The sequence below is a fragment of the Panthera uncia genome, chromosome B4 (assembly GCF_023721935.1).
Source record: "Panthera uncia isolate 11264 chromosome B4, Puncia_PCG_1.0, whole genome shotgun sequence".
NCBI classification, from domain to species: Eukaryota; Metazoa; Chordata; class Mammalia; order Carnivora; family Felidae; genus Panthera; species Panthera uncia.
The window spans coordinates 28,303,495-28,320,742 of NC_064809.1; the positions used below are offsets into that span (position 1 = coordinate 28,303,495).

The 17,248-nt window shown below is 36.1% G+C and overlaps 1 protein-coding gene across 1 annotated transcript in view; it reads right to left on the reverse strand.

The window, feature by feature from the left end:
- Nucleotides 1–6,967: 6,967 nt before the first annotated feature.
- Nucleotides 6,968–17,248, reverse strand: part of KIF5B (kinesin family member 5B) — a 49,264-nt gene continuing 38,983 nt past the window's right edge. Inside the window, exons 21-26 of the mRNA XM_049624781.1 lie at nt 16,091–16,151; nt 15,908–15,979; nt 15,636–15,740; nt 14,127–14,343; nt 13,241–13,391; nt 6,968–9,805 (exon numbers count right to left, since the gene is read on the reverse strand). Coding sequence (XP_049480738.1) covers nt 13,261–13,391; nt 14,127–14,343; nt 15,636–15,740; nt 15,908–15,979; nt 16,091–16,151 — 586 coding nt within the window. The 3' untranslated portion in view covers nt 6,968–9,805; nt 13,241–13,260. The remainder of the gene's footprint in view (nt 9,806–13,240; nt 13,392–14,126; nt 14,344–15,635; nt 15,741–15,907; nt 15,980–16,090; nt 16,152–17,248) is intronic.

Here is a 17,248-nt window from a genome sequence, read left to right on the forward strand (position 1 = left end):
TCTCTTATGCTTTGGCTCTCTCCCACTCTAACCTCTTTTTTTTTTTTTTCCTTCCCCTCCCCCATGGGTTTCTGTTAAGTTTCTCAGGATCCACATAAGAGTGAAACCATATGGTATCTGTCTTTCTCTGTATGGCTTATTTCACTTAGCATCACACTCTCCAGTTCCATCCACGTTGCTACAAAAGGCCATATTTCATTCTTTCTCATTGCCACATAGTATTCCATTGTGTATATAAACCACAATTTCTTTATCCATTCATCAGTTGATGGACATTTAAGCTCTTTCCATAATTTGGCTATTGTTGAGAGTGCTGCTATAAACATTGGGGTACAAGTGCCCCTATGCATCAGTACTCCTGTATCCCTTGGGTAAATTCCTAGCAGTGCTATTGCTGGGTCATAGGGTAGGTCTATTTTTAATTTGGGGGGGAATCTCCACACTGTTTTCCAGAGTGGCCGTACCAGTTTGCATTCCCACCAACAGTGCAAGAGGGTTCCCGTTTCTCCACATCCTCTCCAGCATCTATAGTCTCCTGATTTGTTCATTTTGGCCACTCTCACAGAGCAATCTTCTAATCTCCTGGATGGAGAGTCTAAGCCTGGCTGCCAGCATTCAGGTAGCCAAGTGAGGGAATAAAGGGCTGAGGTTCTAAATACTCACATTATAAACTTTCATATTACTCTCTGTATCAGTCATGGTCCAAGGGGATTAAGTATAAATGGGTACAGATAACTTTTATTTTTATTTTTTTCCAATATATGAAGTTTATTGTCAAATTGGTTTCCATACAAGACCAAGTGCTCATCCCAAAAGGTGCCCTCCTCAATACCCATCACCCGCCCTCCCCTCCCTCCCACCCCCCCCCATCAACCCTCAGTTTGTTCTCAGTTTTTAAGAGTCTCTTATGCTTTGGCTCTCTTCCACTCTAACCTCTTTTTTTTCCTTCCCCTCCCCCATGGGTTTGGGTACAGAGAACTTTAAAGAACAGTCTAGGGCTAAGGGAAAGTACCCAAGAATGGAACAAACTTAGAAGGGGGCCCCCTTTCCCCATGTCTGGGATTCAGATTTAATTGGTGAAGGTGATTGCAGCCCACTGAATGGTGAAGTTTGCTAGGGTTCTCAGGCTAGAACTGGACCACAGTCACCAGGCAAGCAAGAACCATCCCTCTGGGTTGCAGTCAGGCCAAGGTTGGCAAGTGGGGAACCATGACTGGAACTGGGAAAAAGGAAACACCTCACTGGGATACAACAGGGTTGAGGCTAGCACATCCCTCCAGAGTACAGGTGAGCAGGAAATGCCTCTCCACGAGGCTGAAGGGTAGGCTCAGAGGGAGTCAGGACTTTGGAAGTCTATTTGCCATCCAGAGAGGTGGTCACATGCTGCAGGGCTGCAAGCTCACTTAGAGACTTTGTACCCTGGGGTTGAGAGCCACTGGATGTCTCCATCCAAAACCACAAACACACCACTAAAAACTGGATAGTGTTAACAAGAAAAGCAAATGAAAGCATGCCAGCTAAGAAATGAGAAAAGGAAAAATGCTTGAGGGTCCAACTCAATATTGTAGTGTAGCCAATTGTAGTAGTTTGCTAGGGCTGCCGTAATCAAGTACCACAGCCTAGTTAACTTCACAGAAACTTATGGTCTCACAGCTGTGGAGGCTGGAAGTTCAAAATCAGGGTGTTGGCAGGGTTGACTTCTTCTAAGGGCTTAGGGAAGAATCTGTGCCAGACCTCTCCTTGGCTTGTAGATCGCTGTTCCCCATGTCTCCTCACATCATCTTCCCTGTGTATCAAATTTGTCTTTTACAAGGACCCCAGCCATATTGGGTTAGAGCTACTCTGGTGACCTTTAACTTGATTACCTCTGAAAAGACCCCCATCTTCAAGTAAGGTCACATTCTAAGGTACTAGGGGTTAGGACTTTATTATAGGAATTTGGGCAGGCAGGGGGAGGAGCACAATTCAACTTCTATTAGCAATGAAGGGTGAGTTTGGGGATAAGAGGCAATAAATTGATAATTGTCATGCTCCTTACTCTTTGTTTTCAGTATGTTACCCTCCCCTCAACTCTTTGTGGTGTTTCCTAGTATAGAGACCTTGTTTTACCCCTCTAAATAAACACACAGGCTTATGCTGGGATGCTGTTGCCAAGCTGTATAGTATTGAAGAGCCCATCTGGGGATCAAACTGAAAGTCCTAAATACTTTCAACGCATCCTATATTCAAGCTCCTTCTACTGGTACCTGATGTCATATTCATGAACATTTGGGAGTTCTACAGGAGGCGAGATATTGGGTTGCTTCTTAGTAATCTTTTCACTGTTGACTTCAATGTCAGGTTTCTGGAGTCTGCTTTAGTTTCCAGAATGTTACTGCTGTATCTCTGTTTCTTACTGCTTTATAAATTATTAAACCTTTTCTCTTGGAATAATCTTAGATTTACAAAGTTGTAAAGTAATACAGGGAATTCCCTTATACCCTTTACTCAGTTTCTCCCGATGTTAACATCTTTCATCACCAATGCTTCAAAATTAAGAAACTAAGTGATACGTTACTTATTCACCAGGTTTTCCACTGATGACTTTTTGTTCCAGGATCCAATCTAGGATACCATACTGCATTTGGTTGTCAAGAATCCATAGTCTCCTGTGATTTGTTTGTCTTTGTTTTTCATGACCTTGACACTTTGGAAAAGTACCAGTCAGGCATTCTGTAGAATGATCTTCTATTTGGTTTGATGTTTTTCTCATGATCAGATTGGGGTTAGGAGTTTTGGCGGAGAATAACAGGAAAGTGCTCTCATTACATATCAAGGGTACAGGATATCCACATGTATCATTGGTGATCACTTGGTTAAGGTAAAAAGTTCAGCGGTGACTTTCTTCTGTATGGTAGGGCCCGATGCCTGATGGTAAATGAAGCTGTTATAGAACAAGATTCACTGGGGTGGCTGGGTGGCTCAGTTGGTTGAGCCCTCCTACTTTGGCTTAGGTCATGATCTTGTGGTTTGGGGAGTATGAGCCCCACAGGGGCTCTGCTGTCAGCATGGAGCCTGCCTTGGAACCTCTGTCTCCCTCTCTCTACTCTTCCCCTGCTTGCGTGCATGCTCTTTCTTTCAAAAATAAACATTAAAAAAGCTAAAAAAAAAAAAAAACCCAAAAAACAAAAAACCAAAAACAAAAAAAAAACCCACTAGAATTACTGATAGCGATGGAGATGACAAAATTCTCCCTACCCTCTCCAATATAAAGACCAGGTGGTGATACCTAACTACCAGAAGGCAGAAGGATATAATTATCATACTGTGTAGCAGGGCTGACCTGGCAGCTTAGAGGCCTGGATTCACAATTATGGATATGGCTAATAGAACACAGTATGTCTAAGGGCAACATATATGGGCAGCAAATAAGGATACTATTCAGTTTTTACCATCAGAATATTAATGATGGAAGACAACAAGGAAGCTAAGGGCAGTTGCCCTAATAAAGCCACAATACCTTTCCCAGTTAACCCAAGCCAGTTTTTCAACCCAGAACACAAAATGAAGAGGTTTGGTACCCAGGAGGAAGGACCTGGCAACAACACAGCATGCACAGACTAAAACAATTCCCTATCTGACCCCAAACGGAATTCTGGCCATTTAATTAGAACTGTACACTAGAGAGGGATAGATATATCCAATGTTTTGAGGGGAGGCTGTTGGACACAGTCTGGGTTGGCACTGACACTCAGGGGTCTGAAGCATCATCATGGTGGGGAGAGGGGGAGGAGAACATGTACAGGCACAGTAATAAACACCAGTGTTGAGCAAATTATAAATGTATGTGTTAAGTGCTCTTATACTGCATACATTCATGGACTGGAAGAACAAGTATTGTTATATCTATGCTACCCAAAGCAATCTACAAATGTAATGCAATCACTATCAAAATGCCAACAGGATTCTTCACAGAGGTAGAATAATCCTGAAATTTGTATGGAACCACAAAAGACCTTGAATAGCCAAAGCAATCTTGAAAAAACAAAACTGTTAGTAACACAATTCCAGACTTCAAATTATATTACAAAGCTGCAGTAATCAAAAGAGTATGGTACTGGCACAAAAACAGATGCACAGATCAATGGAACAAAATAGAAAACCCAGAAATAAACCCACAATTATATGGTCAATTAATCTTCAACAAAGAGGTATGCAATAGGAAAAAGACAGTCTCTTCAACAAATGGGAGTTGGGAAAATTGCAGTTACATGCAAAAGAATGAAACTGGACACAAAAATAAACTCAAAATGGATTAAGAATGTAAATGTGAGACAGGAAACCATAAAAATCCTAGAGAGAAATCCTCAGTAATTTTTCTGACATCGGCTGTAGCAACATCTTTCTAGATATGTCTCCTGAGGCAAGGGAAACAAAAACAAAAATAAACTATTGGCAACTACACCAAAATAAAAAGCTTCTGCACAGCAAAGAAAATAGTCAACAAAACTATAAGACGATCTACTGAATGGAAGAAGATATTTGTAAACGACGTATCTGATAACCAGTATCTATAAAGAACTGATACAATGCAATACTCAAAAAACAAAAAATCCAAATAAAAAAATGGGTGGAAGAAATGAACAGACATTTCTCCAAAGACTCCTATGGCCAACAGACAACACATGAAAATTTGCTCAACATCATTCATCATCAAGGAAAATGCAAATCAAAGCCACCATGAGATATCATCTCACACCTGTCAGGATGGCTAAACTAAAAAACACAAGCAACAGGTATTGGTGGGAATGTGGAGACAAAGGAACCCTCTTGCATGGTTCATGGGAGTGCAAACTATTACAGCCACTCTGGAAGACAGTATGGAGGTTCCTCAAAAAGTTAAAAATAGAACTGTCCTATGATCAGCAATTGCACTAACTGGGTATTTACTTCCAAAATACAAAAACATTAATTCAAAGGGATACATGCATCCCTGTGTTTACCGCAGCATTATTTACAATGCTCACATTATGAAAGCAGCCCAAGTGTCCAATGATAGGTGAATGGATAAAGATGTGGCACATATATACAAAAGTATATTATTCAGCCATAAAAAAGAATGAATCTTGCCATTTGCAACATGGATGGAGCTACAGAGCATAATGCTAAGCAAAATCAGAGAAAGACAGTATCATATGATTTCACTCATATGTGGACCTTAAGAAACAAAACAAACCAAGGAAAAATAAAAAAGAGCAAGAGAGACAAACCAAGAAAACAAACTCTTAACTACAGAGAAGAAACAGATGGTTACCAGAGGGGAGGTGGGTGGGGGACAGATGAAAGAGGTGATGGGATTAACGAGTACACTTATCATGATGAGCACTGGGTAATGTATAGAATTGTTTTTTAAAAAAATTGTATATACTGTGGACTCAGCTTATAGGTCATTTCCTTATCTCTCCATGTGTAACCAGAATTGACATAATAAATGGCAGGGCGCCCCACATGCATCTTTGGCCTGTAGGACACAGGCTATCCCAGAGGCCAAACAGAAGCCTTTGAAACTGCTGTGCCCTCCCTTCCCACACCCACTGGCCAAAACAGTATATAACGTGCTCCTTTCAGATTATAAGCAGTTCACATTCATATGTAGCAGACAATATTCATGTACAATTTTGCTCCAGGGCCATGTTAACTCTCCTGACCTCTGTCAAATTTGAGAGTTCTGGACATCTGGTCACTCCACAGAACATATATCAACACCTTTAAGCTTATCGAAATAAATGCGACAGAAGTGGCTAGCACAGTGGAGTCCCTAAGACACACTGTACCAGTGTCCAGTGTGGGAGAGAATACGTAAGAGTCGGTTTCCATTTCAATTCCTCCACAGAAGGGAAAAATGATTTGGAGGCTCACAGAGCACACTTAAAAGAAAACCAAGTAACAAAAACAAGGGAAAAAATGCACTACTGGTCACCACTGGAAGATAGTAGTGACATGACTGACTTTGAAACTTGCAAGGAATCATTTATCCTGTTTTTCCTCTGCAGTTCTCTACTGCAACTAACAAATGAAAGCATCATCACATATTACTGCTATTCTGTAACCCCTAATAATTGGTGGATAAAGGCACTGATCATTAATGGCAAATAATAATCCAGGAAGAGAACAGACATTATGTGCCACCTGATGGAAGAATATCAGCATCTATGAAGCAATGCTGCACCTCTCTCAACAGAAAAGCTAAACCTGATGAAGTCTGTGGATCCAGGATAAATTTATAGGAAATATAAAGGACCAAGGAGTTAGTATCAAAGGAATGTGAACAGCAAAATCTGGTAAACTACCGAACAAAGAACCTGCTTTCCTTATAAACTAATTACAGGGGGAAAAATGAGAAAGAGAAATGAAGTGGATGCTACTGCAATATATGGATTTTAATTGGATCTTGAGTCAAACAAATTGTTTATAAAATTGAATTTGTTTAGGGAATTATTTTTTTGGTGATAATGGTATCTGGTATTGTATGTTTTAAGGAGTATATACTTGAGAGAGTGTGGAAAATGGGAGAGGCAAAGAGAGAGAATCCCAAGCAGGCTCCACGTTCAGTCCAGAGCCCCATGCAGGGCTCGTTCTCATGACTGCGAGATCACGACCTGAGCCAGTATCAAGTCAGATGCTTAACAGACTGAACCAACCAGGCACCGCTTAACGAGCATGTATTTTAATATGCATAATATACTGAAATTTTATGAAGAAATGCATATATCCAGGATTGCTTTAATGTATATATGGGGGAGGGGGCACATGAGTGGGGGTTATGGATTAAACAAAATTAGCCCTGAGTTGAAAATTGTTGAGGTACTTGGACGTTCATTATTTACTGTATGCTTTTATATGAATTAAACATTTCTATTAAAGAATTTAATATTATACACCCCGACACCCCCCCCCCCCCAACAAAAAGCCAAATCACCACTAGAACTTAAGAACAGTCTTTCTTTAGTTTTCTCCAGCTAGGCTTGAATGATCACTGAGGACCACCGAGTAAGCACTGAAAAACAAACACTTCTTACACAGGTTAATAAAACAATCAGGCTCAGATGAACAGAACCATGTAGGTAGGCTAAAGTAAAATAACATGGGTGAGACTGATTTCATTTCTGGCTCTGAAGTTTTCAGCCTACATATTTAATACCCACTGTCCAAAGAGTAAGTAATACATTAGGAAACAGAATATACATGAATATAATGACACATTAGTCACTATTCTGTCAAGACAAAAGGCCTCTTAGTCATATAAAATCAACCTAATACTTCATCAACTAAGTTTTAAGAAAGTTATTACATTTCAAAAAAATTTTCCTCTTTATTTAAACATAAAACACATTTACAGCATGCAGGTTAACTTAAAATTATATGGCGTCTTCCCAAACTAATGATCTTTGAGTGTATCTTCAAACACTGAAAATAAACCCACATACTCCACAGGTATACTCAAGACTCTTTTCTGTCACCTCATATCAAATTGAAAGTTACAAATAGTAGTTTAAGTTAGGCAAATAATTTAATTGCTCACCATGAATAAATATTATTCTTTTATTTCACTGAGTTTCTCTTCTGAACCATTTATCAATACCATTCAGAGGAACTTTGATATTGTCAAAAAAAAAAAAAAAAAAAAAAAAAAAAAAAGACACCGCAAATTGAAATAAGCGTCAATGTTCCAGATGATCAGAAATTTTCATTTGTAAGAGTAAATGCTGTTTAATGACCTACCGTAGCAAATAGAGTTCACTGAAAACTAATTTATGAAATTCTTTGTACACTTTGTGAAAGTTTGAAATTATAAATAGAAAAGAACCATTTCAATATTAAAAAACCCTAACATTGTGTATTCTGAACCACATGCTAGTTACAATTGTTTGTTACACAGCACCAATACCCGTGATACATCTAACAAGAGTGAAACTACCATGTTCAGATAAAAGAGAAAAAAAAAACTGCTTCATTTAAGAGTACTGCCAAAGAAGCAAGCTTTCTTTTGAAAACAAAATATAAATGTCTATGTGAATGCAGCCAAATATTTCTCCATTTAGAAAACTATCATAAATAGGCTATAGCACTTTTTTTTTTTTTTTTTTTTTTAAAGTTAACTGTATTACTTCAATCTTGCTGCACACCAAGGTTTCATCTCAATTTCTGGAGTGTTTCTTTGATCAAAAGCAACACAATCATTTTAAAGGTCGCATACTATAACAGCAAGGATTTTTGACTGTTAAAAAAATAAATAAATAAATTTATCTTTTAAATCAAAGCTATTATAAAAGTGGAAATTACAATAGTTAAATAGAAAAATAAGCCAATTATGATCTGAGTCTTCTGACTATGGCTCCAAATTTAATACAAATATCTGTGTATAAAACTTTTTCAAAAAGTTAATTCTGCCAGCCAGATCCTAACACAGAACTCTCCAACTTTCTTTACTGACTGAATAACCTTAAATCCTCATCCTCTGCAAATTTCTGCTAATATAGCTGTAGTCACCCCACGCACAGATGAAGCAAATATTGAAACCTCTTTCCTTATTACTTTTATAGCTTCTGAAAATAAACTTGACGTCGCCTAATCAGCTGAGAAGAGTGGCAAAAACAGGTACACTTAGTACTAATTACAAAATTAGGGGCTACAGCCAACACAATAATTTGAGGATTAGTGACTTGCAATTTATTATTTCTAGACTAAACAAGAAATAAATTATAGTGTATGACTTGGTGTTAACAGATTAAAAACACCTCAAGGATTTCAGACCAAAATTAATCAACGTGTTTGTAAGTCCACCATATACTTGTCCTGTTCTTCCATACTTTTTCTCAATTTTCACAGGCTATAAATTTAGAATAATCGATACAGCACTAACAATATAAAATGCTGTTTGATCGTGTAGTATCTTAATTCATTTCACTATATTAAGATGATAAATTAATCTATCCAATTCTTATATTAATTAGCAGGCTCACCAGAATGAAGCAGGGTATTTTCATTCCATCAGGCCATATTGATTACAGAACTGGGAAGAGTCTCCAAACTCTCTTTCTTAAAGTGAGACTGCTTTTGATATAAAATATTTCTATTCAAGATAATTTAGCAACAGACATTTCATGAGAGAATTAAGTAGCATTGCTCAGTCTCAAATGCCTACTTATGCAGTTTTAAGGTTTCAGTGCTCAAACAGTAGTTTTCAGAAGCAAACTTCAGAGACGATACAAATAATTTTAACTCTGAAATCATTTCAAGGGATTTTAAAGTACAGTACTGACTGGATATATTTTGTGGGCATGTAGTGTTTTAAGTGGTAAAATTTAAGACATTTAATCTAAATGTTCCATTTTCCCTAAATAAGGAAGACATCGTAATAAGAAAAGCAAAATAAAAAGCAGTAGCAGCTAGGTAACTTAAACTGAGATTAAAAAATAAACACACTCACAAAAAAAGTACAAAAAGCACAATCCTATATGGTACAGTTAGCTTGGCACAGTGAAGACTAAATTTAAGACACAAAAGACAAACTGTGTAATAAATAGGACCACAGTTGTAAACTGTCATTTTTTTTCCCTCCTAAGACGCCAAAATTACACTCTAGTTGTGTTGGGAAGCAGCAGAGTTTACAAGAAGAGTGGGTAGGAAACAGCTGTACAAGCCAGGTATAATTTATACATTAAAAAAAAGTTATAATTCTACAATTCCCAGGGGGTAGAGGCTATAGTCACTGAAAGACTCTGCTTGATATTATGTCCTCTTCATATTCAATTACTTTCAATGCCTGAAAATAGATGAAAAACAGAAAATATTTTTATTTATACAAAACTTGTTTCCAAACAATCATGAAAAAGATGGAAGTAAGTTCATAAAATACACAATAGTTTAAAAACATTTTAGCCAACGGCTTAGACCACTTTCCCCCAAATTAAAAAGACTGGCAATATTAAATGATTTTATTCCTTTTCCTTTTACTTAAGTTTTAAACAGGGTAGTTTATAAGCAGTATAGTGCTTAAAAAGTCAGCCCTTTATTCTCCACAAGAGAGTTATGAATGAGCAAATGAAGGAATTACATTTTTTTGTAAAAAGAAACAAATGGTTAATAAAATGGGAGTAGACGATATCCATGACATTTTTAAGCCAAGGATCATGAACTAGCAAAGTTTTATACATGGTAGCTGGAAAAGAAAAACAAAAAGTGGGGGTTGGGGACAGGAATAGGGATATACAAGAGATACATGGAGTGGGAAAAGTGACCTTAAAATAAACAATTCCAACTGCTGTTACCTGGAGGCATCTTGTATTAAACTACCTCTTTACCTATGTGTTTAGGAAAACTCAACTTGTCGAAAGTATTATGCAAACTACAAGACCAGCCACGTAAAACTGGGTTCTAAAAGAATCACTATTAATACACTGTTGTCTTTCCCAGAAATAAATCCAGTGTCTCAAAATGTTTCTTAATAATTAAAAATTTCTCTACATATTATTTGATTTTTCAACACTTTATCACTTATGAGGCTTCTATACTCCTCAATCATGGTTTAAGACTGCAAGGCTTTAAAAATTAACAACCACTATCCTCTGGCTCAGCAATGAAACAAACCTGCAAATGACTACACTTTTCAAGTAACTTCAAGTCTTGAAACCTCATCTGGACAGGTTAGCTATCTCCCTCATGTGCTAAACTGCTGTCATTACACTGGGATCACCATTCTACTTTCAAGCTAAAACTTAGTTATATTTAAGTAAGGCCACGGTCTATCTTGTCTATGAATGATAGTGCAAAGTTTACACATGAATTCTGACAATACCCAAAAAGAATAAACTTTTATCTGTATGTATATATATGCTTTGAAAATCCCTTTGCCTACCTACACTTCCAGAAAAGGCAACTTGCATCTACTGTACAACTGTTGTGTACTAGGTAACACTTTAACTTGTAGAATTCTCAAGCATGACTTTCATTCTTGTGGCAAAGGGGCTTCAACAAGTTAATTACTCCAAATGGAGAAAAACAGAGGCCACCTCTAATTGGCAGGAAAACCACTGTTTTACTGATGCAATACGATATTAATATTAAATTAATGCAATACAATATTAATATTAAACACATTATTACTTTATGTGGTAGTCTCATTAAGAATGGTTACTTATGCCCAATCTAATAAATGCTTTCATTACAATGAATAGAGGAACAAAGCTACTTACTATACATAGAAACAAACACACCCAAAGGTGGCATATGCTCAAGAGAACTAGCCTAGTCTCTTCAGTAAATCAATGTCATTAAAAAGGGGAGAATTTTTCTAGATTAAAAGAGACTAAGGAGGTCTAACTGAATGTAAACAGCAGTCATGGATTATACCCTGGTTTAGATAAACCAGCTATAAAAGGACTTAGGAAAAAAATAACAATTAGAGAAATATGAATATGGACTGGTATTAGACAATGTTTAAAAATATTGTTAGGTGTGATACTATTGTGATTATAGAAAAAATGTTATGTTTACAGATACATTAGTTTTAGATCATAAACACATAATTTATTTTCATACTTAAGAAATTTAAAAGGAGTCAAAACAAGAAAGAAATTATATACAAATAAAGTAACTTGTTGAAGTTCCTAAAAGTAGAAAACTCAGGATTCAAACTTAGATGGAACTCCGATGTCTGTACTCTTCACTATGTTACTCTCTTTTAAATCCTATACTTTGTGGACAAAAAATTTTTATGAGTTATTGGGATATTTGAATCCTTCAGACTATTGCTTAATTCTCTACTCAAACTGAGAGCCATTCTTATCCAATGTGTCAAAGTAAAAATAAGCAAGATGCAAATAAGTGGACTTTAGTATTTGTCAGAAAGTGTTAATAGGTAACGTAATAATTTTAGTATTTTTAGTACCCAAAGCGTGTATACATCTGGGACTTTCTAAACAACAAAAATCTGTGTTTCTGCTAGATGATGACATACTAGGCAGCTTATTAACTAGTCAATCATGTTGTAGAAGAAAATGTTCAGAACACATTGCCAAGTTAAAGAAGGCTACAAAGAAACATGTACTAGAATAGGAGCAGTATGTTATTAGAGTATTTATCAACAGTTAGAAATTTTTAATCTAAAAACTAAAATATGTGGGCACCTGGTGGCTCAGTCAGTTTGACTTCAGCTCAGGCATGATCTCATGATTAGTGAGTTCAAGCCCCCCATTGGGCTGTCTGGTCTCAGCACAGAGCCCACTTCAAATCCTCTGTCTCCCTGTCTCTGACCATCCCCTGTTCATGCTTTTTCTCTCTCTCAAAAATAAATATTAAAAGAAAATTATAATATGTAAAGAAAACACCAGAAAGATACACACAATAAATTGTGTGGTATCTCTGGATGAAATGTATCTTCTACTTTGTGAGAATTCTTTACTCTCCTATAAGGAACAGACATTACCTGTACAACTAGAAACAAATAAAAATCACTTGCAATAGGTAAATGGAAAAGGATACAGGAATAACTCAAAAAAAAAGGGAAATATAAATGAGCCGGTAAATATATGAAAAAAATCCAACTTCTTAATAAATCAATGAGATGCTTATATTAAAACAGAAGTTTAAAAACTATTAATATTCAATACTGGCAAAGATGGAACAAAATAGACAGTATCCCTGGCTATGACGCAATTTGGCCTAGTCCTTCTAGACAGCAATGTACTAGTATGTATCAAGAACTTTAAAAATATTCATGCTTTCTTATAATTCCACTTCTGGGAATCTTCTGAAAATAATCTAAAAGGTAAGAGAACACAAAAAGATATTTCACACTTGAAATTTTCCAAACTGAAATTTCCGTATATGAAATTCGAAATGTGAGACATCTTTTTATAGTAAATATAGAAAAAGAATTAGCATGCTTAATTTAATTAAATGTCCCATAAAGGGAATAGTTATAAGCCATGGTATATCCATTAGACAAAATACAAGAGCTTTTAAAAATATTCCAGTATGTAAGGTTAAAGACGTTAGGAACACAAACTTGAATATAAAGTATGAGATCTAAACTATGATAAAAGACTAGAAGGAATTATGCCAAGTTACTTTTATAATCACATACATTAAAAAAAAAAAAACAACCCAATATGGATATCCAAAAAAGCAGTATTTAACAACCAATGGCTGAATATTTCCATGTAGAGCTGTGACTCAAAGCCAGATATAAACTACAAACCTGTGGGTAATGCGTAGAGGTTACACTTGTTTGCCTCCTCCACCTCGAACTGCTACTGGCTGGCTGTTCTGAACAAATGCACCTCCTCCACGAATTGCACTTGGATGAGTTGGAGAAGCTGCTGGATGTTGCCCAGGACGAATAGGTTTAGCTAGTGTGAAAAACAAAAGCTGACTTTAGCATAAATCTTAACACATGACTCTTCTCTTTATTCACAACGATTCCCAAATGTGTTTTTTCTTTGCCTTTTTGTTCCTCAGAGAATTCTTCTCTTTTTTTCAGTTATAGCCTTTTCTCCAGGACCTATACAATCCCTAGTCTCTTAAGAACCTAATTCCTGTATCAATAATTATTCTAAAACATGTAATATTGTTGCTAAAAGACTGCATATTCCTGCAAGTCTCTCTGCTTTAAAAATGCTCTCTATACAGGGGCGCTCAGCTGGTTAAGCTGAGGTCTCAGGTCATGATCTTGTGGTTTCTAAGTTCGAGCTCTGGGTCAGGCTCTGTGCGGACAGCTTAGAGCATGAAGCCTGCTTGGGATTCTGTGTCTCCCCCTCTCTCTGCTCCTCCCCTGCTTACACTCTGTGCCTCTCTCTCTCTCAAAAATAAATAAACATAAAAAAAAAAAAAATGCTCTTTTTATAGCTTCACTTCCTCCTGACCATTTTTGCATGCTAGTCTAGTTCTTATTTATCTTTTTTTCCTGTGAATGTGGCTATTCCTCAGTTTGCTCTTCATTCTCAACAATGCCACTCTTAGGTAAGTTAGAAATAAAGACAAGTACAACCATGACAACACAGAATCTGTCAATCAGATTACGTTTTCAAGTAAATAAAAACACTCAAAGTAAGCAAGGTTAAAAGGTTTTAATGTGTTCTACTAACCAATTTGTGCAGAATGTCCTCTTCTAGCCATATTCTTTGACCTGACTGCTTCCTTTATACGATCTACTTCTTGCTGATAGCGTTTGCGATCACGAGATGCATTTTCTTTGGCTTCTTTCAGTGCTGACTCCAAAGCTTTTACCCTCTCAGCTGTAGCTCTAAGTCGCTTTTCCAACTTAGGAAGTTCACAGCGAAGATCTGCATTATCACGTACCAACTAAAAGTACATAAAGAAAATAAGGATTTTAGCTTGAACAAGATGAATTGAAGAAATATGAATGTTTCATAACTTCTCGTTGGAAAAGAAAACTACATTTTATATTAATGTTTTCCATTTATCTAACAACTTAGGCAGCAATAAGCAAAGAATACATACATCCATACAGATCCATATGTGTGTCTCACAAAATATAACTTCATTTAATTTTGGGAGGGGTTGAGGGAAAGGGTTCTTTCTCCCCACTAGCCAATGACGGGAAATTGTAACATCTGGTAAATACCATGTTAAGTGTTAAAATCAAGTTTTGAAAGCAAAAAAAGGCTAAAATTCCCTTAACTTTACTCTGGTGCAAACATCAGGTCTACAATAACGAAATGTACAATTGAGTGCACTAAGAAACTTTAAAAATAATTAAGTCACATATCAAGGCACAGAAAGCAAAACAATAAAAACCCACATAGTTTAGGTAATGTGAAAGATTTAAAAAAAAAAAAAATGAACTGCCTCATTGTTTTATTTATTTCACACTCTGGGGCATTAAATGTAAAAAGACAAAAGACAAAAAAAATGTATTTGTAACTACAAAGACCTATCTATTGAAGATTTTTAAATTACCATGGGGGTGCCTAGGTGGCTCAGTTTACTTAAGCGGCTCTTGATTTTGGCTCAGGTCATGATCTCACAGTTTGTGAGTTTGAGCCCTGCATCAGGCTCTGTACTGACAGTGAAAAGCCTGCTTGGAATTCCTTCTTTTTGCCCCTCCCCTGCTCGTGCACTAAGAAAATAATAAAACACCAAAAAAAAATTTAAGGGGCACCTGGGTGGCTTGGTTAAGCATCTGACTTCGGCTCAGGTCATGATCTTGCAGTTCATGGATTTGAGCCTCGTATCAGGCTCTGTGCTGATAGCTCAGAGCCTGGAGCCTGCCTAGGATTCTGTGTCTCCCTCTCTCTTTGCCCCTCTCCCATTCATGCTCTCTCTCTCTCAAAAATAAACATTAAAAAAAATTTATAAAAAAATGTTTCTTAATTACCATGAATAACTGAGAAAAACTGACAAGACTTAAAATCCTAGAAAAGAAATAATACTAACCATTTTCAATGGCCTCTTGATAAAAGGGTTGTTAAAAATATTAAGTTCCCTAAAAACTGCTAGTGATTTATTTATATAATTGCTTGATTAAAATAATGGAACAGCTCAGGGTATGAAAATTCCTTAGTGCTCTGAAATATATAAACACTCCTCAATTTTTTTAATTTGCAGCTACGAGAAAATACACTCTCTATTACCTGTTTGTGCACTTTAGTGAGTTGTTCAAGATTATTTTCAAGAAAGGAGATCTTCTGCTTTTGAGCAGCACTGCCTCCAGTGTCATCAGAATCAATCTCGGCACTCTAAGAAAAGAAGGTCAATGAATACTACAAAAACATTAAAGATTAAAAAAAAAATCTAACCTTAACTACAAATTGTTTTGATAATATAAAATTATTTCACTTATGAACATAAATAATCATAGAAAACACTACTTATATAAATACCCACCTCAGCATTATTTTATTACCTTTTTAACTCTGGTGGCCAAGTCCTGAACAAAGAGCTTACGCAGGTTGTGTAAAGTCTGAAGTTCTTTTGCCTTGAATTAAGAACAGCAATGTTTTTGGAATTTGGTCTTTAACTTTAGTCATAAGCCAGGGGAAACCCATTAAACATCCCACTATCTTATTTATTTTCAAGTTTTTCTTACCACTGTCTCTTCCAAACCTTTCAAGTCTTGTCTTGCTTGTTCTCGTCTATCTTGCATGACTCTAACAGAAGAATATACATAATTTTCAAGTTGAATTTCGTAAAGTCATAGTTTTATTTTCAAATAAATTTTTATGCCTTATAATTTCCTTCTAAATCTATAGTTTATTAGGAAAAAAACCCCTCTTATAGCAGAAGAGATGAAATAAAATGCAGCAGAATTCAAAGAATAAGGAGTGGTTCTGATAGTTTAGTGCCACATAGAACACACTGCTATTTATCCAAAATAATTCCTATTAAGTGGGAATTAGAGATTATAAATTATTGAAGACTAAAACATTTTATGTATTTTATATTAGAATTATTCTAAACAAAATTATGGTTGAGATTCGCTAGTTTTTATAAAACCAACTCTTGAGTTGATCCTGATCTGTGACCATCCTAATAACAGCAGTTCCACTTACAAATCGTCTTTCATAAATTCAAGATAGGAAAAGTTATAATCATGTGTTTTGTACCTGCTCAGATTCTAGAAAAATAAGTACAGACTATATTTTTTTAGTATGTTAGGAAAAAAGTAAATGGTGAAAACCTCTGTTCAAGAGGCAAGGCTGAAACAATAATCGTCTTTTATGCAAAATCAAATCTGACAAAAATTCAATTTTTTTGGCAGACCCTGAAATCTTTGAAATGACTTAATGTCATATAAGGTTTATTTTTACAATGGATCTTCAACTAATATGGTAGCACAGAAATCTGAATCTTGACTATGAGTGAAAAATACAGTATCTTGCCTTTGCTAAACTACAATAACATAAGTATATTACTGCCAAGTTTTAAGGTATAAATCAAACCAAATCAGAGGTTTAAGAAAAATACCCTTTAACCTATACAAACTGAAAAATGTATTCATTGGATATAGCAAGAATAATATCTGCAATCCTCTAATTTAGTTTTTATTTTTAAAAAGTTTTTAAGTTTTAAAATTTATTTTGAGAGACAGCGTGCATACAGGGGAGGGGCAGAGGGAGGATCGATCCCAAACAGGCTCCATGCTGTCAGCACAGAGCCTAACTTGGAGTTTGATTTTACAAACTATGAGATCATGACCTGAGCTGAAATAGAGTCAGACACTTAACCAGCTGAGCCACCCAGATAT